Genomic DNA, 27,500 nt, shown 5'->3' on the forward strand with positions numbered 1-27,500 from the left:
GGATACTGCTGGTGATAATTATTGATTTCTGCCACTTATGTTGCTTATTGTGGCCGCGAAATGAATTGATTGAATGTTAGCACTTTACCTCAAGGTGAGGGCCTCAGTCCTGCCCAGGCCTGGCCCTAACCAATCTGGCGCCCCCAGTGAAGTGTATATACTCACAAGAAACTGAATAGCTTTGTCTTTGACCTTTTTTTTTTTACTTAAAGAAAGCAAATTAACATATTATATGAGAATGTTATGTTATGATTATCTTTAACCGAATCACAGCAGTGCTCAAATTAAAAAACAGCATTCCCTCTCATGTGATATTGCTTAATTAACATTAATGATGTGCACTTTAACAACTAGGCTTACAACTATACCTAATATATAAAGGGGTGGAAAAGTGACTATTACCTGCAGGGCAAACATTAGCTAACCAGAAGGCAATAACAATGTAAACAAAAAACACCTGCTTAAAAGATCTAATACAAATGTCCCTGAGGAATGTAAGGTGGGAGTACTGTAATTACCTAACGTTACATTATTATTTTCCATAACAATTTAGCCCCCTCCACAATATTAACCCAACGTTAAAACAGAACTAGCTATTTATTGATTAGCAATTGCCGAATCATGTAACATTAGCTTAATGCTAAAAAGCCAGGTTACTATCACATTCTGTAACAGACAAATAATTTCATGTAGGCTAACGTTACCTACCTGCTACCTCTGTCGTTTTCTCGTTTCTCCTCCTCTTCTTTTCTATATTTCTTCCCTGGGCACCTGACAGTTTTGCCGTTTTGACTTCTTGTGTTGACTTTTTTATGTTGTGACGTCCAAAAAGAGTCATGATATGGGAAGGGAGGGGGCGCACCGTGCGGGGGGAGGGGCGTAATGTTGTAACAAATAATATTTCTATTAAATAGGCTTTGCTTTGCATTTTAATTAGCGTGGAATACTTTTTTGTATTTAGAAATAATAGTACCAACTTTTTATTTTTCTCCAACATTTGTGGCACTGGCGTGGCGCCCCCTGATGGACGGCGCCCTTAGCATTTGCCTATACGGCCTATGCCACGGGCCGGCCCTGGTCCTGCCTCAATAGTAGGCCTGAATGCTGCATTTTATAGTAGGCCATCATCTATACTGCATTTTACATTCTGAACACAATCTAAATGCCAATATTGCATGTAACTATTCAGCATTGGCAACTATATAAGTGGTGAAATAAACAATTGCTAATATACAAATGTCAATATACCAAAATAAAAACAACCCAACCTTGGAATGCAAACGATTAATCGATTAGCAAAAGTTTGGGTTTAGATTCTGTTGTATCGATAATTATTAATTATTTTGACTACCACATTCACCCAGTGTTGTATAATTGCAACAATTATATAACAAGCTCTAAATGAAATTTGATGCATCTGTTCCACAATAACTACATATGTACTGTACATGCTCTAGACCAGTGGTTCTTAACCTTGTTGGAGGTACCGAACCCCACCAGTTTCATATGCGCATTCACCGAACCCTTCTTTAGTGAAAAATAAAATGTTGTTTTTTTTCAAATCCAAGACAAAGTTATATGTTTTTGGTAACACTTTAGTATGGGGAACATATTCTAAGTAACAAAGACTTAATTTAGAGTTAATTGGTTAGGGTTAGGGCCAGGGTTAGAGGGTTAGGTGTTAGGATCCGCTGCTCGGATCACAGTTTGTTTACTTTTTAGTGTCACATGTGTTTTCAGCAGCTTGAGTTTTGTTAGTTTCTGTTGCCATGACTGCAGATTGCTCACACCTGCCTCTGGTTAGTGTTCGGGACGCGCACCTTTTGCCCGGGCGCTAATCAGAGGGCTATTTAGTCTATGCGCTGGCCTCACTCGGTCTGGCTTGCTAGTTTGTTTTCATACAACAGTTGACGACGTCCGATTCCTGCTAAATTCCTGCTAGCTCCCACGCTAGCCCATTTGCTTGCTAGCTCCCACGCTAGCCCATATAGTTTTTGCCTTTTGTGCTATGTGCACGTCTTTGTTTTTTCCTGCTATGATTTGTTCTTAAATAAATAATTTTTCTACCTGCAAACTGTGTCCGAAGCCGTCTGCATCCCTGGGAGAACACCCGCATCATCATGCGACCCCTTCGTTACATTAGGGTTATAATAAGGCCATGCCAAATAAGTACTTAATAATGACTAGTTAAGAGCCAATATGTTACTAATTTGCATGTTAATAAGCAACTAATTAATGGTGAATATGTTCCCCATACTAAAGTGTTACCATGTTTTTTTACTGGAGCACAAAATGAACCGTGCATGAACATCACCTTGTTCAAAGAACAAAACCAACACAGTGCATAAACTCACAACAAATTACACACCTGCAAATCAGTGTGACTTCTGCTGTTGCCGTATCCGTAATACGCCGATAGGGAGAAGTTTTTATTTGCACGATGAGTCGGGTGTGTTTTGACCTCCACCCCTGAGCCCGACTCACCGAACCCCTAGGGTTCGATCGAACCCAGGTTAAGAACCACTGCTCTAGACATTGTAATAACAACCAAAAAATATATAAAAGACATTTTACTTACTTGAATCTGATGAATCCAGTCCAATGAAACAAATAGATGTTTGAAGGAAACCTTGAGAGGTTGTGTGAGTTCATGGCCAGAAGGCGTGACTTATAAACAAATGTACAATCCAATAGCCTTGTGAGACTGAATAGGACCCAAAACTAAGTAAATGCGGTAAAAAAAAAAAAACAGATTGTTCTTTAGGATGGTTAAAGGTAACGTTGTAATTTTACAACAAGGGGTCTACAGGGTTAATGAGTGTTGCTAACATGGGTGTCCCGATACCAATATTGTGGTACCGGTATAAAAGCAGCTTCCATGAAATGCTCAAGTCATTCACAAACAAGGATGGGGCGAGGGTCACCACTTTGTGAACAAATGCGTGAGCAAATTGTTTAAGAACTACATTTCTCAACCAGCTATTGCAAGGAATTTAGGAATGTCACCATCTGCGGTCCGTGATATCATCAAAAGGTTCAGAGAATCTGGAGAAATCACTGCAGGTAAGCAGCAAGGCTGAAAATCAACATTGATTGCCCTTCGATCCCTCAGGCGGTACCGCATCAAAAACCGACATCAGTGTGTAAAGGATATCACCACATGGGCTCAGGAACACTTCAGAAAACCACTGTCAGTAATTACAGTTCGTCGCTACATCTGTAAGTGCAAGTTAAAACTCTACTATGCAAAACGAAAGCCATTTAACAACAACACCCAGAAACTAATCTAAGATGGACTAAAAGAGAGAAAAGAACCACCTGGACTGTTATAGGCGCAAAGTTCAAAAGCCAGCATCTGTGATGGTATGGGGGTGTATTAGTGCCCAAGGCATGGGTGACTTACACATTTGTGAAGGCGCCATTAATGCTGAAAGGTACATACAGGTTTTGGAGCAACATATGTTGCCATCCAAGCAACGTTATCATGGACGCCCCTGCTTATTTCAGCAAGACACGTGTTACAACAGCGTGGCTTCATAGTAAAAGAGTGTGGGTACTAGACTGGCCGGCCTGTAGTCCAGACCTGTCTCCCATTGAAAATGTGTGGCGCATTATGAAGCGTTCTCAGTTCGAACATTAAATATCTTGTCTTTGCAGTCTATTCAATTGAATATAAGTTGAAAAGGATTTGCAAATCATTGTATTCTGTTTTTATTTACCATTTACACAATGTGCCAACTTCTATGGTTTTGGGTTTTGTATGACATATGTAGCAAGCAGCAATCGGAAGACCTCTCTACCTCCTGCTCCTGTGCTTTTGCCAATTCAGTGACAGTTTTTTTTAATGAAACAGAGCACAGTTTGACACCGGATTCTCCAAAATGTATACAGAGGGGCCGCCCTCCAACACCTGGCCAATTGCAACAGATTGGTCATGGCCAGGGGATTGGTTTCGGCCGAGAAGAGAAGAATGCCCTGTGTACTGTACAATTTGAAGAAACTTAGGTATACTTATAGTGCATATCATTTTTAAAAAAGCACCATTTTAAAATGAGTATAATAGGACAGCTTATCAAGAAGGGATAGAATTATAGTATTTATATGAAGTGTGTGATTTGCCAGAGGTACGCTGAAGTATCATGTGAGGACCGACTGAGTTATTATACAAGCTACACTTTGTATTTTTATTGGCAGTCATAAGAAGCAGAGTTCCTCTAATAAAATGGTCTAAATTTGGCAAACATGCATCACTTATTCTCACAGCTGTGAACTTGAGCCAGTTCTTCAAGTCATTTGACTGCAAGTACTCTTTGTTAGACTTGGGATTTTTTTTTTTATCTGTAAGCCCTCAGCTAGACAGTTTATAATCATTTGTGTGAAATTAGTTTTGGGTTGTTCATGATTGCAATACACTCAGACACAAAGATCCAATTCGGATTTTCTTTTTTTAAATCCGATCTTTTTATGTTGTCGTTCACATTACAATAAAAATACAATTGTAGTTTCATTAAAGGCCTACTGAAATGATTTTTTTTAATTTAAACGGGGATAGCAGATCCATTCTATGTGTCATACTTGATCATTTCGCGATATTGCCATATTTTTGCTGAAAGGATTTAGTAGAGAACAACGACGATAAAGTTCGCAACTTTTGGTCGCTGATAAAAAAAAGCCTTGCCTGTACCGGAAGTAGCGTGACGTCACAGGTTGAACGGCTCCTCAGATTTCCCCATTGTTTACACCAGCAGCGAGAGCGATTCGGACCGAGAAAGCGACGATTACCCCATTAATTTGAGCGAGGATGAAAGATTTGTGGATGAGGAACGTGAGAGTGAAGGACTAGAGTGCAGTGCAGGACGTATCTTTTTTCGCTCTGACCGTAACTTAGGTATAAGGGCTCATTGGATTCCACACTTTCTCCTTTTTCTATTGTGGATCACGGATTTGTATTTTAAACCACCTCGGATACTATATCCTCTTGAAAATGAGAGTCGAGAACGCGAAATGGACATTCACAGTGACTTTTATCTCCACGACAATATATTGGTGAAGCACTTTAGCAACGGAGCTAACGTGATAGCATCGTACTTAAATGCAGATAGAAACAAAAGAAATAAGCCCCTGACTGGAAGGATAGACAGAAAATCAAGAATACTACCAAACTCTGGACCTTTAACCACACGGTTAATGCTGTACTGCCGGACGAAGCCTAGCAATGCTGTTGCTAACGACGCCATTGAAGCTAACTTAGCTATGGGACCTTGACAGAGCTCTGCTAAAAACATTACCTACCCACCTACGCCAGCCCTCATCTGCTCATCAACACCCGTGCTCACCTGCGTTCCAGCGATCGACGGCGCGACGAAGGACTTCACCCGATCATTGATGCGGTCGGCGGCTAGCGTCGGATAGTGCGTCTGCTATCCAACTCAAAGTCCTCCTGGTTGTGTTGCTGCAGCCAGCCGCTAATACACCGATCCCACCTGCAGCTTTCTTCTTTGCAGTCTCCATTGTTCATTGAACAAATTGCAAAAGATTCACCAACACAGATGTCCAGAATACTGTGGAATTTTGCGATGAAAACAGACGCTGTTTGTATTGGGATACAATGTGTCCGAATACTTCCGCTTCAACCATTGACGTCACGCGCATACGTCATCATACTTAGACGTTTTCAACCGGAAGTTTCCCGGGAAATTTAAAATTGCGCTTTATAAGTTAACCCGGCCGTATTGGCATGTGTTGCAATGTTAAGATTTCATCATTGATATATAAACTATCAGACTGCGTGGTCGGTAGTAGTGGCTTTCAGTAGGCCTTTAAAAAAATGTACGCATGACAAAAGAAGCCTGTTGTTTTTGCTTCAGCAATTCTTTAGAAAACAGATTCTTATAAAAATGATGCACGGTATAGGATCCCACTTCCGCTAGACCAAAACCTCATTAGGCTTTTTACATTTCTCCTGTTCCTTGCATGATTACCTCCCCTACAACCGTATCGGTACTTCACAATCTCAAATGTATCAGTTTCCTGTCCAACCAGGAAGTGTGTTGGCACTTGATGGGGTTAAGCAGGGTCACTGCAGTGCACCTTCATGGACGTCCGTCATGCGCGGTCAAGAGTGTGATGCTAAAACACAGTTGATCTGGCAAAAGGTTCTGGAGGTGAGCAAACTGCCCTTGATTCTGATTTACAGTACAGGAGCTCCATTCATTTCCCTGCTGCTGTAATCATTCCTTCTCTCTCTGGGCTGTCACGTAGTGGGCCAAGGTTATGCTCAGAGTGAGTTCGGCATGAAGGTCTGCAAGAGGAAAGTGGAAGAACGCTCACCCATTCCCTGCTTTGTTGTTGCACCATTGTTAGAAAGCAGGCAACAATAACTAAAGAATGTGTGGAGACAAACAAACTAATACAAATTATCACGAGCATTGCAAGCATTAGTTTTAATCTACAGGTATTAAGTGTGAATTGCCATAAAAGCACATGCAAATATGTTTTTAGTTGTTTAAACACGTTTGTATTTTACGGACTTGAGTCTGTTTTTTTAAATTTTTTTATTTACTCACTGTCCAGGTGCCATTTGACGCCCGGTATCATGCTAATTAGCTGCCTGAAAGCGGGTGACTCCACTGTAGAAATAGCCTGCATGTCTTCTAGCACATACGCCGCAATGGCTCTATCAATGTTGTCCTGGCTAGCAGTGCCTCGTTAAAATCCAGCCGCTGTTGCTTAGGAGGTGAAGTGTGTCTCTCTTTACTAGCTTCGTCGAAGCATGTTGCTTTTGTAGCTGTTTCAGCAGATTTGAATTGCTGGGATAGGATCTTTGATCCAAGACACAACTTACATTTAACTAAAATGTTCTTTTCTTTGTGGTCTACAAAAGAAAAGTAGTGAGAATATCTCCATGTTAAGAAACTCGGCTTCGGCTTCGCCATGATGTCTTGTTAGTAAACACAGACACGCCCCCCACACACACACAGAGCGTGCCTCTTCTCCGTCGCCTCTTCTGCAGCGCTCCAATAAAACACACTCAGATCTTCTCAGTTTCTAGCCGATACTATATAAAAAATAACGCATCATGTAGTAACGGTAACTGAGTTACTGAATATAAAAAATAACGCATTAAATTACTATTTACCGCCGAAAGTAACAGCGTTACAGTAAGTGAAGGTCTGCAAGAGGAAAGTGGAGGAACGCTCACCCATTCCCTGCTGCGTTGTTGCACCATTGTTAGAAAGCAGGCAACATAACTAAAGAACGTGTGGAGACAAACAAACTAATACAAATTATCACGAGCATTGCAAGCATTAGTTTTAATCTACAGGTATTAAGTGTGAATTGCCATAAAAGCGCATGCAAATATGTTTTTAGTTGTTTAAACACGTTTGTATTTTACTGACTTGAGTCTGTTTTTGCTTTTTTGTTCCTCTTGCAGTGAAAGGCCGCCTCGCAAACCTGACCTGAGGTGAGCACAGTGCGCCTCTACAACGTGCATATTCATCTAAACCAGGCCTGGGCAGTTATTTTGACTCGGGGGGCCAAATTTAAAGGAAAAATGTGTCTGGGGCCGGTATATCTGTTTTTAGGAACACTAATACAAAACCTCACAATAATGTGCTAAAGACCGCCTTAAAAAACGGAATTTAATTAAAATTGTTTTTACTGAATGAGACACCCAGAATGTACATGTAAATAAAGAATGTGGGATTTACAATATTAACTATGAGCGATAAAACACTGAATATTAACAACATATGACATATTTTACAATCAAGTGGAAATGCAACAAACAGCAAAATATGAACGCAAAGGGTAAAAAAAACTCACCTACAATCTGATATATGTAATATATTACTAAGCTTTAGAACTTTGTTGTAAAAATCTCCTTCCGCGTCTGTCCCTGACACCCACATTTCAGGCTCTGGAAACACTCTGTGGAAACGCTCCCCACCCACACTGCTTGGCGCCTCGTCTGAGCTGCTGTGACTTACATTACCATAGCAACTAATTAGATGACCATAGTAACTAATTAGATGACTATTGTAACTAATTAGATGACCATAGTAACTAATTACATTACTATAGTAACTAATTAGATGACCATAGTAACTAGTATATCATGCAAAAGCGCAGATTTCAACCATTGAAATACTTTGTATAGTTGAAGACTTGCGGTCATTAGAAAACATCACTGCACATCATAATGGCAGCTACACTTTCCATCTTAGAGATCTAAAAAAAATATTTGGGAATATCCGGCGGGCCAGATTGAAAAGCTTGACGGGCCGCATGTGGCCCCCGGGCCTTAGTTTGCCCAGATCTGGTCTCGTCGTCGTCGGCGGTCACTCGAAACGAGTATGACTGTCCTCCGTAGGAGGACGCCTGTGCGTGGAATCTTTTAATGTGGGGAGACTGGTGCACGGTCAGCCACCACACAGTCCTTGGCATTGAGCGGGCCAGGGTCCAGTGGCATGGAGACCAAGACGACTGGGGACCCGTCTTTGCTGCAGCCTTCATCCGCCTTCCCAGCCGTTGTGGTGCATTCCGCTGCCGCCATCTTCCGCCTGGTCCACAGATCTGGTCTAAACCCTATGTGTCAACCTCAAAATGAATTATCTATGGCCCCCGGGATGATTTTTGATTAGTATTAGAACCGGCCCGCAGGCCACAGCCGCCTGCTGCTGTTTTGCACGCACCAATACTCCATCAGTGTTGGCGCTAGGAATTTTCAAAATGGGGTCACAGGGACCCCGTCAAGAACAGTGTGAGTCTTGATAAATCATACTGGGAGTGCTAAATAATTATATTTTCTTATCTTCCCAGTATTGTGTGCTCTCTGTTTTGTTCATTTAAGGGACAGTACTCGCTAGGGATGATGTTCGAAACTGGTTCTCCCGGTTGTTCGATAAGAAAAGAACCGATTCCATGGACTCGAATCCCTTTTTGAGAACCGGTTCCCGTTATCAAGGCCACTATAGTAAAGAAAAAGAGTTGGTTCTTTATTCGAATCCCTGGAAACGAATCCCTTCCCACAGGAAATGCCCTGTGGGACGGCAATGTTATGCCCATTTGATTGTAGACTCTTACTGACACCTTGTGGCGATATGAAAATACTACGCGTCATTAGTTTGGACACTTCCGGGTTGGCGACGTCTGTTCAGTTCATGAGACAATTGAGAAGTAGACAAGTTGTGTCAGCTCTTACGAGCCTTGGAAAAGATAAGTCTGTAAGTAAACTGTTTAACTTGTTTATGTAACTCAATATTAAGGTGGAAGTGGTTAAATTTGATACTAAGATGTTTATTGAAAAACGATTTTTGTGCACATGTTTCAATGGATGTTTTGAGGTCGTGTATTTCCACCATCGAAATAGTTTCAACACTCAGAAGTATTTGTTTGATGATAGTACTGTATATTTGTGTGAAGCTAATATTTACATATTGTGTATTACATTTCATTATGTTAATTGAATCACATAGCTTATACATTTGTCATTGTGTGTATTTCAGTTTAAAAAAATAAAAAATAGCAGTCCAGTGCAAGACAAAAGTAAAGATAGGAAAAGACAAAGCAAGATCAACAACAATAAAGAGCCTAAATGGATTAATCTGCTTTGGAACTTTATTAGACGTCTTGGATTGTTTGTTAGCTGTCTGCCTGTGTGTGTAGTTAGTATGTTCCAATAGCAGCAGAAGTGCAGTTTTTGGAGAGCTGTATTATTTTCAGTTATGTGCCCAAGGGACTGATTTTATTTAACACTATATTATTATTTATACACCTATAGTGATCACAGAGACAGGTTGTTTTTGTGTTACTGTATATATTAGTTTTTCTGAAAAATCCCACTTATTTATTTAATTTTTTTAGGGGGGTAACAGTCAATATTTATTTATTTATTTTATTTTTTTCTTATAAAATAAAAGTGAGCTTTTGTTAAACCAAATGTTGTGTTTTTTTCCATATACAACAACCTATCTGGATTCGATAAGAGAATCGATAAGGAATCGGTTTTGATTGATTTTTGATTGATTGAGACTTTTATTAGTAGGTTGCACAGTGAAGTACATATTCCGTACAATTGACCACTAAATGGTAACACCCGAATAAGTTTTTCAACTTGTTTAAGTCGGGGTCCACTTAAATTGATAAGAGTTCGGTTCGATAAGAGGATTCGATAATGGGCTCGAACTCGATAATTTCTTATCAAACATCATCCCTAGTCCTCGCATGAGTTTAGTAGATCAGCTTTGTGCGTGTTATAAAGTTTGCACATGTGGGATATATGTAATATTGTCTTGTCATTCATCTTTCTGATGATACAATACTTTGAAAATGGACATATTTCACACATAGTTGCAACTGGTGGTTAATCCTAATGAATTAGTTTTTAATTATTTGACAGTCTTAATCCAATAATAACATAGATATATTAAAGCACATTTCAATGGACCCATTACACTTAATTTGCAAATTGAATAAAAACATAGTCAAAATTAGAAACCGACTCTGTTGATCCTGTCAAACAAATGGAAATGTAAGTTTTCTCCTTCCTTCTTCCTCCGTCATGTACTGCAGCTCCCAGCTGGCACTCAAGCATCTGGATCCAGCTTTCACTCTTAGCGAGGACCTGCAGAACTCCTCTAAATGGAGGTATAACAGCACAGCTTTCATCCAACAGAGGTAAGCTACTACAAACGGCACTTGCCTAAACGATGATCTCAAACCTCCATTGAGCAACTAAAGCAATAGGAAAATACTTTCTTTTTTTTTTGTAATAAAGTTTGCACATGTTATAATAAGGTGGGTTATTTACGAAACATCTTGTATGTAAAATAAATATATTAGGCAGTGTATGCCTTACAACACAGGTGTCAAACTCAAGGCCACATCATTGGAAATAATTTTCTTTAAAAAAGTACTTATTTAATGTCCAGAAAAAAGATATGCACTGCATACAAATGCATATATTTTAAACTTTGATATTATCAAATAACGCAACAAGTATTAAATTATCATAAATTCCAAACATTTGTTTTGTTAAGATTAAACAAAATACTTACATTATATATCTGCTTGACTTTTGACTTACAGTAAAAAACAAAAACAAATCTGGCAGCTTAGTTGGCAGAATTTTACTATAAAAACAAAACAAAATACTTTTACAATAATACACTGTGAAAACATTAACCATAGATTTTACAGTAGAAAACTTTTTTTTTTAGCTCTGTCACTTGAATTTTACAGTTAAAAAAAAACAGTGGTACTGTTTTTCCAGTAATATCTACAATAAAATGCTGTAAAAAGCACCGTACATATTACAGTAAAATTCTGATGACTGAACTGTCAGTTTTTTCCATATTCTACAATTTTTTGTTTTTACAGTGTATATAATGTACTGTATTTTGCGGACTATAAGTTGCAGTTTTTTTCATAGTTTGGCCGAGTATGCCTTACAACACAGGTGTCAAACTCAAGACCACATCAATGGAAATCATTTTCTTTAAAAAAGTACTTATTTAATGTCCAGAAAAAAGATATGCACTGCATACAAATGCATATCTTTTAAACTTTGATATCATCAAATAATGCAACAAGTATTAAATTATCATGAATTCCAAACATTTGTTTTGTTAAGATTAAACAAAATACTTACATTATATATCTGCTTGACTTTTGACTTACAGTAAAAAAACAAACAAATCTGGCAGCTTAGTTGGCAAAATTTTACTATAAAAACAAAACAAAATACTTTTACAATAATACACTGTGAAAACATTAACCATAGATTTTACAGTAGAAAACATTTTTTTTTTTAGCTCTGTCACTTGAATTTTACAGTTAAAAAAAAACAGTGGTACTGTTTTTCCAGTAATATCTACAACAAAATGCTGTAAAAAGCACCGTACATATTACAGTAAAATTCTGATGACTGAACTGTCAGTTTTTTCCATATTCTACAATTTTTTGTTTTCACAGTGTATGTAATGTACCGTATTTTGCGGACTATAAATTGCAGTTTTTTTCATAGTTTGGCCGGGGGTGCGACTTATACTCAGGAGCGACTTATGTGTGAAATTATTAACACATTACCGTAAAATATCAAATAATATTATTTAGCTCATTCACGTAAGAGACTAGACGTATAAGATTTCTTTGGATTTAGCGATTAGGAGTGACAGATTGTTTGGTAAACGTATAGCATGTTCTATATGTTATAGTTATTTGAATGACTCTTACCATAATATGTTACGTTAACATACCAGGCACGTTCTCAGTTGGTTATTTATGCCTCATATAACGTACACTTATTCAGCCTGTTGTTCACTATTCTTTATTTATTTTAAATTGCCTTTCAAATGTCTATTCTTGGTGTTGGGTTTTATCAAATAAATTTCCCCCAAAAATGCGATTATACTCCAGTGCGACTTATATATGTTTTTTTCCTTCTTTATTATGCATTTTCGGCCGGTGCGACTTATACTCCGGAGCGACTTATAGTCCGAAAAATACGGTATTAGGTGCTAATCTGTGCAAATAAGCATTGGAGATTTCCAATGGAAAAAGGGTTATTGAAGATGTGGGGTGACAATGATTTTTCCTTCTCTTTCAGGAAGGAGATCTCTCAGTACATCGACATTCCTCACAACTTCTCCCTGACACACAACTCAGTCCGCGTCGGCCAGCTGATGCACTACGACTACTCCAGCCACAAATACGTCTACGCCATCGGCGAGAACTTCCGCTCTCTCCTCCCGGAGGTTTCGCCCGTTCTCAACAAGCGCTACAACGTCTGCGCGATCGTGGGCAACAGCGGCATCCTCACCGGCTCGCGGTGCGGCGCCCAGATTGAGAAGTTCGACTTTGTCTTCCGCTGCAACTTTGCCCCCACAGAGCTATTTAAGAGGGATGTCGGACGGCGCACCAACATGACAACTTTTAACCCCAGTATCTTAGAAAAATACTACAACAACTTATTGACGGTGCAGGACAGGAATAACTTCTTCCTGAGCTTGAAGAAGCTGGACGGCGCCATTCTGTGGATCCCGGCGTTCTTCTTCCACACATCAGCCACCGTGACCAGGACACTGGTGGACTTCTTCGTGGAACATCGGGGTCAGCTGAAGGTCCAGCTGGCCTGGCCTGGAAACATCATGCAGCACATAAACAAGTAAGACATGCACACCCACAATACTACCTCAACTTGCATGTTCTTCAAAGTAGTCCGTATACTTTGTACAGCGGTGTGTGTATATTAGGGGTGTAACGGTACATGTATTTGTATTGAACCGTTTCGGTACGGGGGTTTCGGTTCGGTTCGGAGGTGTACCGAACGAGTTTCCACACGAACGAGTTTCCACACGAACATATTAAGTAGCCGCCTCCGCTTCCTTCTGTCTATGTCTGTCAGTCCTCTACACAGCACCCAGCACTGTCCCACCCACACAACCATCTGATTGGTTACAAACAGAGCGGTAACAGCCAATCAGCAGTGCGTATTCAGAGCGCTTGTAGTCAGTGCTTAGCGTTTAGCAGGTAAGCATCAGGCAGCGGACTCTCCCCAAATTATAATAAACACCTCCCAGTCAACTACTAGTAACATCACTATGAGCCCGTTGACTTTCTAGAAATATAAAAGGCAGCGCAGCTCGCTCGCAGTTTTGGCTTGAGGTGAAGGCTAATTCGCTTTTAGCGTAACGTTGTGTGTGTGTGTGTGTGTGTGTGTGTGTGTGTGTGTGTGTGTGTGTGTGTTACGGACAGCAAAGCCCTGTCTGTCTGTTATTTCACGTTACCTTTTTCTGTGTTGATTGAGCTGTGTTGAAGCAGCAAAAAAGGACATTACGTTAAATGAAGAGTTTCTGTCTCTGATAGTTGATATAATAATGCAATTGCATCATTAAGCCTACATGAACTCCATGGTGTTCAGGGATGAATAGTCTCTCCTATTGCTATTGTACCATTTTTTCAGCTATAGTTACATTAATCATTAAAAATGCAGCAGCCTAGTTTTGAATGGCAGGGTCCCTGCTATCACATGTTGATAAAAATATAACATTTGCATAATAAAAATCAACAACAGGCTTCCCAAATGCTGTGATGAATTAAGCATGATGAGTTGATTTGAAACTGTTTAATGTTGCACTTTTTATATGTAGACAGTGTTTCCCATAAACTGCCAAGATACCTGTGGTGGTGGGGGCGTGGCTATGGGCGTGGTCACCATGACATCATCGAGTAATTTGCATAATTTAGTACAATGATATGATTTTCTCTAAAAAGGCTCAAAAAATGTATACTTACTAATTAATAACAGTTTTGTTTTAAACGTCCATCCATCCATTTTACAATATAATTACAACACTTTATGTACATATTTATATACAGATTTGAACAATAAGTTATTCACTGAAATATATTTATTAATTGTGGTTCTTACAAAAAATATATCTTATAAAATATAAAAGCTAAAATGTCTCTTAAAGCTCTGCCCCTTTAATTAGTGCATACTAAATAATTTAACTTTAGCCTACTACTACAACCATATTATTTACCAGCAACATAAAGTGAAACAGAGGCAGAGGTGTCCTGCCACAGTCAGTAACAAATAAACAGAAAACAGTAGTGGTCAAATACAAATAAGGCAACAAGAGAAGTATCCTACACTTCTCTTTTGTAAAGTAAATTTGAACAGCCTATATGGGCATCTACATCAACTATATGATTTGCCTGAGAAGCTGGACAGGACAAAAAAAATCTATTTGTGGCGGACTTAATTCTTTCGTGGCGGGCCGCCACAAATAAATGAATGTGTGGGAAACACTGGTAGAAGAAAAGTTTTGTCATTTTATTTAATCTGAGCAACAATTTGAGGCAGTTTAATGTTGATTAACGTGGGCAGAATTATTATAGTGTTCCCAATGTTAAAAGGATAAAGCCATTGTTTACAAATTTGGTAAATAAATAACCAAAAAATGTATATTTTGTTGTTTTCTCACTGTACCGAAAATTAACCGAACCGTGACCTCTAAACCGAGGTACGTACCGAACCGAAATTTTTGTGTACCGTTACACCCCTAGTGTATATTCACTCTCACACTGAAAAGGTCTCGCCACACAGCCATTACAGTCTCAACACAAGTGAGCGGCAGTCATGCATGAGTGCTGCCGGCAATGGCGGAGCTGCGGTTCATTGAGAGAAACAAAAGCCAACAATGCTTTAATACTGAATAATATTCCAGTTATTCTATATGTCAGTGTTTTTCAACCACTGTGAGATACAGTCTGGTGTGCCGTGGGAGATTATGTCATTTCACCTAATTGGGTTAAAAATATTTTTTGCAAACCAGTAATTATAATCCGCAAATAGTGTGCCGTTGTTGAGTGTCTGTACTGTCTAGAGCTCGGCAGAGTAACCATGTTATACTCTTCCATATCAGTAGGTGGCAGCAGGTAGCTAATTGCTTTCTATATGTCAGGAACATGGTTTGTCGTGATTACAGTATGCAGGCGACAGCGGGAGGCAGTGTGCAGGTAAAAAGGTATCTAACGCTTAAACCAAAAATAAACAAAAGGCAAGACCCGCTAAGAAAAGGCATTGAAGCTTAGGGATGGCTATGCAAAATTAAACTAAAACTGAACTTGCTGCAAAGTAAACAAAAACAGAATGCTGGACGACAGCAAAGACTTACAGCGCGGGGAGCAGACGGCGTCCACAAAGTGCATCCGTACATGACATGACAATCAACAATGTCCCCACAAAGAAGGATAGCGTTCGCACAACTTAAATAGTTTTGATTGCCAAAACAAAGCAGGTGCTGGGAATAGCGTTCAAGGAAGACATGAAACTGCTACAGGAAAATACCAACAAAACAGGAAAAGCCACCGAAACAGGAGCGCAAGACAAAAACTAAAACACGACACACAGAAAAAACGTCAAAAACCTCTAAATAAGTCACAGCGTGATGTGACAGGTGGTGACAGTACACCTACTTTGAGACAAGAGTTATAGTGAAGCATGGTTGTTATGGTTTGAATTCATATGCAACAATTGCAAAAACTACTTTTTATTGTCAATAATGGCTGGTTGTGTGCCTCGAGATTTTTTCAATGAAGAAAATGTGCCTTGGCTTAGAAAAGGTTGAAAAACACTGGTATATGTAGTATGTTAATAAGAGCAGGGCTCAAATTTAACTACGACAACTACGGCAAAAGCCTCGACCGCCCTGTCATTTGCCGTAATGCCCTAAAAAATTGACTTTTTACTTGTAAATGGACGATTTATATAACAATAAATGGTATAATCATAATTCGGGATAAAATTCACGATGGTTAATAATACGTCGTGATAATCATGGCGGACCAACAATACAGATTTTGTTGGGGAGATTTCCCCTCGGAGTAAACGGAGCTGAGCGCTTGGTTTAAAGTCATTTTCCCTTTCTTCCCGGCGTGCGTTTAAGAGCGCACTGCTGTGTTTAGATGGAGACAGGTGTGGACAATATTGGAGACAGACGGTCTTGTCCCCACACTAAAAGTATACAGCAGGGGAGAAAACTATTTGATGTTACTTGTATTTTCTCAAAACAGCGTCCATCAGCTGCTGTGACTGACAGTTAATGAGGTGAGAAAACATCCAGCAGGCGATGTGTCGTGAACGTTGTCACAATTTGTTTATAAAGTCTTTAGTTTGTTTACTGGGATGTTCACTCGTCCTTTATTTAACTGCAAACTGTATCAGTGTTGAAATAACATCAGTACTAGCTAAAATGTTTTGTCATCTCATCGAACTGAACAAAGGCTGTGAAGATTGTGTATTCGATGTGAGAGGTGTCACTCTTTATTTTTGTTGGCCAAACTGTTGTACTGAACCAAGAGAAGAACAAAGCTTGTTCATTAGACTTCATCTTCATTAGCCAAACTGCTTTGTGTTTTATTTTATTTTATTTAAACACCAGGTTTTTTTTACATTACTTGTGTTTTTTTCATGTCAGTAAGGTATTACTTTAAAAAACATTCATGTTGACAGCATTTTGTTAATGTTTTATTGTGTATAGTTAATTCCTATATGACATATTTCTGCTCAAACTCTGAATGGATCTGTAATCTACATGTACATATAAATGTACATAACTTAAAAAAAAAAAAAATGATACAAATAAAAATACTTCCCTTTATCAAAATGTAAAAATAGAGATAAAGGCATCAAGGAATGACAAAAAGCTGCCAATTTTATATTAATATCCATCCATCCATCCATTTTCTACCGCTTATTCCCTTCGGGGTCGCGGGGGGCGCTGGAGCCTATCTCAGCTACAATCGGGCGGAAGGCGGGGTACACCCTGGACAAGTCGCCACCTCATCGCAGGGCCAACACAATGAATTAAAAAAACAGTTTATATATATATATATATATATATATATATATATATATATATATATATATATATATATATATATATATATATATATATATACATATATATATATATATATATATATATATATATATATATATATAAGGCAACACTTGCCTTATATATATATCGAGGCCTGTAAGAGCATCGCTAAAGAGATCAGTATGGCTTGTAATACAGTAGTTCCTCAACTTACGAGCCTAATTGGTTCCGTTAACTCTTATTTTAAAACACTTGTATCTCAAATGAACATTTTCCATTGTATTGAATTTATATCAGTGTAATTACTGCAAGCACTCCCCCCCCAAAAAAACATCACAGTATTGTAAGGAAACAATACAATATAAGATACTACTAACAACTACTGTAGTTTTGGGAAATAGCGTAATAATGTGCAGCATTTGGAGTAAAATTCTACAGTATCTCCTTCCAGCCCCTTATCTGTCAAATACACCATCAGCAGCTTCTTCATTTTCATGGATAAATGTCCGCTGTTTGGATATTATTTTAACATTCTTGAATCGTGTTCTGCTTCAGTACGGTGGAGACCAGCAGTGATACGCTGGAATGGGGACACACTGTTTTTGATGATTTATTTCTTTATTTCTTCTTCTTAGAATTCAGAGAATCATTACGTGATGTGCTGTTTTTTTAATGAGAGAATGTTTCATCAAAAGACCCAATTCCTTGTGTACATTCATATTTGTAATTATTTTGGATTAATTATACAACATCTTTAAAAAAGCACAATGCTGACAACTAGAGATGTCCGATAATATTGGACTGCCGATATTATCGGCGGATAAATGCTTTAAAATGTAATATCGGAAATTATCGGTATCTGTTTCAAAGAGTAAAATGTATGACTTTTTAAAACGCTGCTGTACGTAGTGGTACACGGACGTAGGGAGAAGTACAGAGCAGTTGCGTCTCCCAGTCATACTTGCCAACCCTCCCGATTTTCCCAGGAGACTCCCAAATTTCAGTGCCCCTCCCGAAAATGTCCCAGGGCAACACATTCTCCCGAATTTCTCCCAATTTCCACCCAGACAACAATATTGGGGGCGTGCCTTAAAGGCACTGCATTTGCGTGCCGGCCCAGTCACATAATATCTACGGCTTTTCACACACACACACACTTGGTCAACAGCCATACAGGTCACACTGAGGGTGGTCGTATAAACAACTTTAACACTGTCGTATAAACAACTTTAACACTGTTACAAATATGCGCCACACTGTGAACCCACACCAAACAAGAATGACAAACACATTTCGGGAGAACATCCGCACCGTAACACAACATAAACACAACAGAACAAATACCCAGAACCCCTTGCAGCACTAACTCTTCCGGGGCGCTACAATATACACCTCCTCATGCTCTCTCAGGGAGAGCATGTCCCAAATTCCAAGCTGCTGTTTTGAGGCATGTTAAAAAAAATAATGCACTTTGTGACTTCAATAATAAATAAGGCAGTGCCATGTTGGCATTTTTTTCCATAACTTGAGTTGATTTATTTTGGAAAACCTTGTTACATTGTTTAATGCATCACAACAAAATTAGGCATAATAATGTGTTAATTCCACCACTGTATATATCGGTATCGGTTGATACCGGAATCGGTAATTAAGAGTTGGACAATATCGGAATATCGGATATCGGCAAAAAAGCCATTATCGGACATCTCTACTGACAACTTAATCATGTAAAAAAAAATGCTTATGCTCTGATGGAATTTGTCATTATTTCTAATTAACATCATTGTATTTCAGCCTTGTATTTTTTTAACACCTGCAGACCACCCTCATTATTTTTGACTTCACAATCTGAAACTGCCACACAGCTGTATTGTGTGTGTGTGTGCCCGAAAAGAACAGATTTAAAGTCTAAAGCCAGATTAAAAAGGAAACTACTATTTAGTGGAAGGTATGGCACGGAGCTGAAACTGTGCAGAGAGGGGTTTAAGTCTGCTGCTTAGTGTTGTACGAGCAGAATGGGTCAGTCTTACAGTAGCCTAATCTTCAGCAAGCCCATTAAGTCTACCTGCTGGGGAAGTATTACCCCACTTTAAGCAGCTCAGGCGGCTTTCAGCACCTCGGCCACTCGCAGAGCGCCTTTTGTTGGGGCCAGTTTGAAGAGGCTCCCCTCCAACTCTGCAGTGTTGGGTGTGACTGAAGACATCAGGGGTTGCCTTTTTTTTTTTTTACTAAGAACTCTGATTCATCTGATAAATAATGCATGGAAATTATTTCATTAAATAAATCATATGTCAAGTTTTTATTTTGACAGTCCTGGTCTAGCGTATTACCAAAAAGTAGATGTTTTCCAATATTGCAGTCCTGACTATTGGCCTATATGGATCTGATACAATATCAAAGTTTTAATCAATCAAAGTTTACTTATATAGCCCTAAATCACGAGTGTCTCAAAGGGCTGCACAAGCCACAACGACATCCTCGGCTCAGATCCCACATGAGGGCAAGAAAAAACTCAACCCAATGGGATGACAATGAGAAACCTCGGAGGGGACAGCAATAATTTGTTGCATTATTACATAATAACATTTAAAATATACTCAATAGCATGCAATAAATGTATTTATGTCTGTCACAATGAAAAGATTACATTTAGTAAATGATAAAATGCTTTATTGACTCATAGTATTTCAGGGCTTTCGCGGGCAGCGTTAAATTATGTGGCGGGCCAAATTGGCCCCCGGGCCTTGAGTTTGACACCTGTGGTGTGAGCAATGGCTCATATACATTTTAGTTATGTTGACAACTGTTTATGTTGACGTGAGTTTCAGTTTCGGGTTTCAGCGTAATATATTTGACACAATTAGGTATGTCTGATAATATCGGCCGATAAATGCTTTAAAATGTAATATCGGAAATTATCGGTACCGGTTTCAAAATTATCGGTATCGGTTTCAAAAAGCAAAATTTATGACTTTTTAAAACGCCGCTGTGTACACGGTCGTAGGGAGAAGTACAGAGCGCCAATAAACCTTAAAGGCACTGCCTTTGCGTGCCGGTCCAATCACATAATATCTACGGCTTTTCACACACACAAGTGAATGCAATGCATAGTTGATCAACAGCCATACAGGTCACACTGAGGGTGGACGTATAAGCAAATTTAACACTGTTACAAATATGCGCCACACTGTGAACCCACACCAAACAAGAATGACAAACACATTTCGGGAGAACATCCGCACCGTAACACAACATAAACACAACAGAACAAATACCCAGAAACCCTTGCAGCACTAACTCTTCCAGGACGCTACAATATACACTCCCCGCTAAACCCCCCCATAACTTGAGTTGATTTATTTTGGAAAACCTTGTTACATTGTTTAATGCATCCAGTGGTAATGTGTTAATTCCACAACTGTATATATCGGTATCGGTTGATATCGGTACCGGTAATTAAGAGTTGGACAAAGCCATTATCGGACATCTCTAGACACAATAGTACAAACACGGAGCTAATACAGTTGCCAATGCTTAAAATAAGCCAAATATCACATGTGAATGATGACAAATGACATCATCAAGCCAAAATAATAGCAAAAATGACACCTACAGTGTTTCCCATAAACTGCCAATATACCTGTGGCGGTGGGTACGTGGCTATGGGTGTGGTCACCATGACATCATCGAGTAATTTGCATAATTTACTACAATGATATGATTTTCTCTAAAAAGGCTCAAAAAATGTATACTTACTAATTAATAATAACAGTTTTGTTTTAAACGTCCATCCATCCATCCATTTTACAATATAGTTACAACACTTTGTGTACATATTTATATACAGATTTGAACAATAAGTTATTCACTGAAATATATTTATTAATCGTGGTTCTTACAAAAAATATATCTTATAAAATATAAAAGCTAAAATGTCTCTTAAAGCTCTGCCCCTTTAATTAGTGCATACTAAATAATTTAACTTTAGCCTACTACTACAACCATATTATTTACCAGCAACATAAAGTGAAACAGAGGCAGAGGTGTCCTGCCACAGTCAGTAACAAATAAACAGAAAACAGTAGTGGTCAAATACAAATAAGGCAACAAGAGAAGTATCCTACACTTCTCTTTTGTAAAGTAAATCTGTACAGCCTATATGGGTATCTACATCAACTATATGATTTACCTGAGAAGCTGGACAGGACAAAAAAATAAATAAATAATAATAATATTTTTATTTTTATTTTTTTACATTTTTTTTAAATTTCGTGGCGGGCCGCCACAAATAAATGAATGTGTGGGAAACACTGACCTATCTTGCCACATTATTTTACATTGTGTTCCATATTATGATGTACAATTCTCTGGCTGCAGCTACTGGAAAACCAAACAACTGTCGCCAAAGCGCCTGAGCACCGGGATCCTGATGTACACGCTGGCGTCTTCGGTCTGCGACCAGATCCACCTGTACGGCTTCTGGCCCTTCGGATGGGACCCCAACACGGGGAGGGAGCTGCCGTACCACTACTACGACAAGAAGGGCACCAAGTTCACCACCAAATGGCAGGAGGCGCATCAGCTCCCCGCCGAGTTCAAACTCCTCTATAAGATGCACACCGAGGGACTGCTGAAGCTCAGCCTCTCCCACTGCGCTTAGACGTGAGACCGCGGGAGCGGCTGGACTATTTCGCTTGCGATCTTCCATGGGGGTAGGGTCACTAATACGTGTGCTTTTCACAACAGTGTGATCTTGGCGGTACAGTTTACTGTTTTAGCACAAGATTGCTGTTTCGGAAAGCTATCAAGCTGTGTCAGTCAGTCCAGGCACACAAGGACCGCAGCTCTTCAGCAAACCAGGTATGTTGCCTGATGGTGTCTTAATGTTGACACGACAACCTAACCTAAAAACTAGAGTGCATGGTCTTTTTGTTCAAATGTTGGACCTAAAGGGCCATTCCACCCAATATTGCTTGTTGCAACTCGCTCAAAATGAACTTACCGTATTTTTCGCATTAAAGGCCTACTGAAATGATTTTTATTTATTTAAACGGGGATAGCAGATCCATTCTATGTGTCATACTTGATCATTTTGCGATATTGCCATATTTTTGCTGAAAGGATTTAGTAGAGAACAACGACGATAAAGATCGCAACTTTTGTTCGCTGATAAAAAAAAAGCCTTGCCTGTACCGGAAGTAGCGTGACGTCACCGGAGGAAGGACTCCTCACATTTTCCCATTGTTTACAATGCAGCGAGAGAGATTCGGACCGAGAAAGCAACGATTACCCCATTAATTTGAGCGAGGATGAAAGATTCGTGGATGAGGAAAGTGAGAGTGAAGGACTAGAGTGCAGTGCAGGACGTATCTTTTTTCGCTCTGACCGTAACTTAGGTACAAGCTGGCTCATTGGATTCCACACTTTCTCCTTTTTCTATTGTGGATCACGGATTTGTATTTTAAACCACCCCGGATACTATATCCTCTTGAAAATGAAAGTCGAGAAAGCGAAATGGACATTCACAGTGACTTTTATTTCCACGACAATACATCGGCGAAGCTCTTTAGCTACTGAGCTAACGTGATAGCATCGGGCTCAAATGCAGATAGAAACAAAATAAATAAACCCCTGACTGGAAGGATAGACAGAAGATCAACAATACTATTAAACCATGGACATGTAACTACACGGTTAATAATTCCCAGCTTGGCAAAGCTTAACAATGCTGTTGCTAACGACGCCATTGAAGCTAACTTAGCAACGGGACCTCACAGAGCTATGATAAAAAACATTAGCGCTCCACGTACGCCAGCCAGCCCTCATCTGCTCATCAACACCTGTGCTCACCTGCGTTCTAGCGATCGACGGAAGGACGAAGGACTTCACCCGATCATCCGTGCGGTCGGCGGCTAGCGTCGGCTAGCGCGTCTGCTATCCAAGTCAAAGTCCTCCTGGTTGTGTTGCTGCAGCCAGCCGCTAATACACCGATCCCACCTACAACTTTCTTCTTTGCAGTCTTCATTGTTCCTTAAACAAATTGCAAAAGATTCACCAACACAGATGTCCAGAATACTGTGGAATTTTGAGATGAAAACAGAGCTTTTTTGTATTGGATTCAATGGGGTACCAATACTTCCGTTTCAACGATTGACGTCACGCGCATACGTCATCATACATAGACGTTTTCAACCGGAAGTTTAGCGGGAAATTTAAAATTGCACTTTATAAGTTAACCCGGCCGTATTGGCATGTGTTGCAATGTTAAGATTTCATCATTGATATATAAACTATCAGACTGTGTGGTCGGTAGTAGTGGGTTTCAGTAGGCCTTTAAAGGGGTCATATTATGATTGTTTTCTAAATTTCAAACATTTCCTTGTGGTCTACATCCGTGTTTTTCAACCTTTTTTGAGCCAAGGCACATTTTTTTGCGTTGAAAAAAAACACCAGCAGAAATCATTAAACAACAAAACTCAGTTGACAGTAAAAAGTCGTCGTCGCAATTGTTGGATATGACTTTAAACCATAACCAACCATGCATGACATTGTTGATTGTCATGTCATGTTCGGATGTACATTGTGGACGCCATCTTTGCTCCACAGTAAGTCTTTGCTGTCGTCCAGCATTCTGTTTTTGTTTACTTTGTGGCCAGTTCAGTTTTAGTTTCGTTCTGCATAGCCTTCCCTAAGCTTCAATGCCTTTTCGTAGGGGCACTCACCTTTTGTTTATTTTTGGTTTAAGCATTAGACACCTTTTTACCTGCGCACTCCTCCCGCTGTTTCTGACATCAACAAAGCAATTAGCTACCTGCTGCCACCTACTGATATGGAAGAGTATTACACGGCTACTCTGCCGAGCGCTAGACTTCACCGACACTCAACAACAACACATCATTTGCAGACTATAATTACTGGATTGCAAAATATATATTTTAACCCATATAGGTGAAATTTGATAGTCTCCCACGGCACACCAGATTGTATCCCACGGCACACTAGTGGTTGAAAAACACTGGTCTACATAACATGTAATGGTGGTTCTTTGGTGAAAGTGTTGCATAGATGATGTTTTACAGATCATCTTCAAGTCGCTTTCTGAGCGTCTCTTCAGGATGCGCCGTTTTGTGGGGGGTCTTACCTACGTGGCTCACCTTCGACAGCGTCTTTTCTCCGTCATCTTTGTTGTAGCGGTGTAGCGTGCAAGGACGGGAGTGGAAGAAGCGTCAAAAGATGGAGCTAACTGTTTTAACGACATTCAGACTTTACTTCAATCAATAACGGAGCAGCATCTTCTCATCCGTGGCTCAATAGTGCAACAACAACGCAGGAAATGTGTCCCGTGAAAAACCGTCCGACCGGAACCCTCTAGTAACTAAAGTTAGAATTAGAATTACGTAAACTCACTACAGTTTTTAGCGCCTTGATAGCTAGTCTACTGACAGATATAAGTAAGAACTTTACGCTACTTTATATTAGAAATGGCAATGCGATTAAGCACAAAATAATCATTGCATTAGTCATGTATAAATACAGATTAATTATAAGAATTATGGTGGCTACCTGAAAGGTGTGCGGTGTTACACAGCCAGTGATCGGATCAATGCAAAGATCATTGAGGCCAATTTTGCTTTAAAATAAATTCAGACTGTGCTTTAGTTAATACTGTTACCAGGTTTTAAGCAAAACATGATGTCCATTGAAGTAAAACATGTTTTAAAATGTTCATGTACGACATTCTGACAATAAAATCAATTTGTGTCAAACTATCCGGGCCTTATTTTTAAATTATTCTAAATTATGTTAGAAAGCAATTTACTCTGATGTATCATTATTAATCAAAAATCACAAGTGTTATTAATCTGATTTAAAAAATAATTAGGGATGTCCGATAATATCGGACTGCCGATATTATCGGCCGATAAATGCTTTAAAATGTAATATCGGAAATTATCGGTATCGGTTTCAAATTTATCGGTATCGGTTTCAAAAAGTAAAATGTATGACTTTTTAAAACGCCGCTGTGTACACGGACGTAGGGAGAAGTACAGAGCGCCAATAAACCTTAAAGGCACTGCCTTTGCGTGCCGGCCCAGTCACATAATATCTACGGCTTTTCACACACACAAGTGAATGCAAAGCATACTTGGTCAACAGCCATACAGGTCACACTGAGGGTGAAGTATAAACAACTTTAACACTGTTCCAAATATGCACCACACTGTGAACCCACACCAAACAAGAATGACAAACACATTTCGGGAGAACATCCGCACCGTAACACAACAGAACAAATACCCAGAACCCCTTGCAGCACTAACTCTTCCGGGACGCTACAATATACACCCCCCCGCTTCTCCCCTCCCCTATACTCCCCCACCCCCCCCCCCCCCCCCCCGCCCCCCCAACCTCCTCATGTTCTCTCAGTGAGAGCATGTCCCAAATTCCAAGCTGCTGTTTTGAGGCGTGTTAAAAAAATAATGCACTTTGTGACTTCAATAATAAATATGGCAGTGCCATGTTGGCATTTTTTTCCCATAACTTGAGTCGATTTATTTTGGAAAACCTTGTTACATTGTTTAATGCATCCAGCGGGGCATCACAACAAAATTAGGCATAATAATGTGTTAATTCCACGACTGTATATATCGGTATCGGTTGATATCGTTATCGGTAATTAAGAGTTGGACAATATCGAAATAACGGATATCGGCAAAAAAGCCATTATCGGCATGATGTGCAAAATAAGTGAACATCATGCAAATGATGCGTTTTTTTAATTAATGCGCCATGTATGCTTAAAGTGAGCAAAATACGTAAATATTAAATGTTATTATGAACGTGCCTGTTACTACATCACATACACTACCGTTCAAAAGTTTGGGGTCACATTGAAATGTCCTTATTTTTGAAGGAAAAGCACTGTACTTTTCAATGAAGATAACTTTAAACTAGTCTTAACTGTCTTAACTTTAAAGAAATACACTCTATACATTGCTAATGTGGTAAATGACTATTCTAGCTGCAAATGTCTGGTTTTTGGTGCAATATCTACATAGGTGTATAGAGGCCCATTTCCAGCAACTATCACTCCAGTGTTCTAATGGTACAATGTGTTTGCTCATTGGCTCAGAAGGCTAATTGATGATTAGAAAACCCTTGTGCAATCATGTTCACACATCTGAAAACAGTTTAGCTCGTTACAGAAGCTACAAAACTGACCTTCCTTTGAGCAGATTGAGTTTCTGGAGCATCACATCTGTGGGGTCAATTAAACGCTCAAAATGGCCAGAAAAAGAGAACTTTCATCTGAAACTCGACAGTCTATTCTTGTTCTTAGAAATGAAGGCCATTCCACAAAATTGTTTGGGTGACCCCAAACTTTTGAACGGTAGTATATATATATATATATATATATATATATATATATATATATATATATATATATATATATTATATATATATGTATATATGTATATATATATATATATATATATATATATATATATATAAATATGTACATATATATATATATATATATATATATATATATATATATATATATATATATATATATATATATATATATATATATATATATATATATATATATATATTCCTCGCGCACTAATTGACTGAAAGAGCGCAGCGCACTTGCTTAAGTCACGTTATCGATGAGAAAATGCATTTTTAGACGATATGTGTTGCCTCAGCGACTAGGAGACACCGAGAGTAACAAGCGGTAAAAAATGGATTGGACAGGACGGATTTTAAAAAATAATAATAAAAAATAAATTTAAAAAAACCTTATTTTTATTTTTTTTAACTGATTGAACATTTTTTAAACTGATTTAACTAGGACTTCCCGCGGGTAGAGTCTCACTTAAAAAGATGCGCATTGGCTCAGAAGGCTAATTGATGATTAGAAAACCCTTGTGCAATCATGTTCACACATCTGAAAACAGTTTAGCTCGTTACAGAAGCTACAAAACTGACCTTCCTTTGAGCAGATTGAGTTTCTGGAGCATCACATTTGTGGGGTCAATTAAACGCTCAAAATGGCCAGAAAAAGAGAACTTTCATCAGAAACTCGACAGTCTATTCTTG

The 27,500-nt window shown here is 39.0% G+C and overlaps 2 protein-coding genes across 2 annotated transcripts in view; both read left to right on the forward strand.

Annotated features, from left to right (window-relative positions):
* The window catches only part of LOC133638739 (sia-alpha-2,3-Gal-beta-1,4-GlcNAc-R:alpha 2,8-sialyltransferase-like), a 25,755-nt gene extending 512 nt beyond the window's left edge, over nucleotides 1-25,243 (forward strand). The window contains exons 2-5 of the mRNA XM_062031640.1: nucleotides 7,436-7,465; nucleotides 10,576-10,680; nucleotides 12,611-13,168; nucleotides 21,771-25,243. Coding sequence (XP_061887624.1) covers nucleotides 7,436-7,465; nucleotides 10,576-10,680; nucleotides 12,611-13,168; nucleotides 21,771-22,053 — 976 coding nt within the window. The 3' untranslated portion in view covers nucleotides 22,054-25,243. The remainder of the gene's footprint in view (nucleotides 1-7,435; nucleotides 7,466-10,575; nucleotides 10,681-12,610; nucleotides 13,169-21,770) is intronic.
* LOC133638740 (WD repeat-containing protein 7) overlaps nucleotides 1-27,500 on the forward strand; it is a 591,313-nt gene that overhangs the window by 361,377 nt on the left and 202,436 nt on the right. The gene's annotated exons all lie outside the window — the stretch shown is intronic.

This window comes from Entelurus aequoreus, linkage group LG21 (assembly GCF_033978785.1).
Source record: "Entelurus aequoreus isolate RoL-2023_Sb linkage group LG21, RoL_Eaeq_v1.1, whole genome shotgun sequence".
Classification (NCBI taxonomy): Eukaryota; Metazoa; Chordata; class Actinopteri; order Syngnathiformes; family Syngnathidae; genus Entelurus; species Entelurus aequoreus.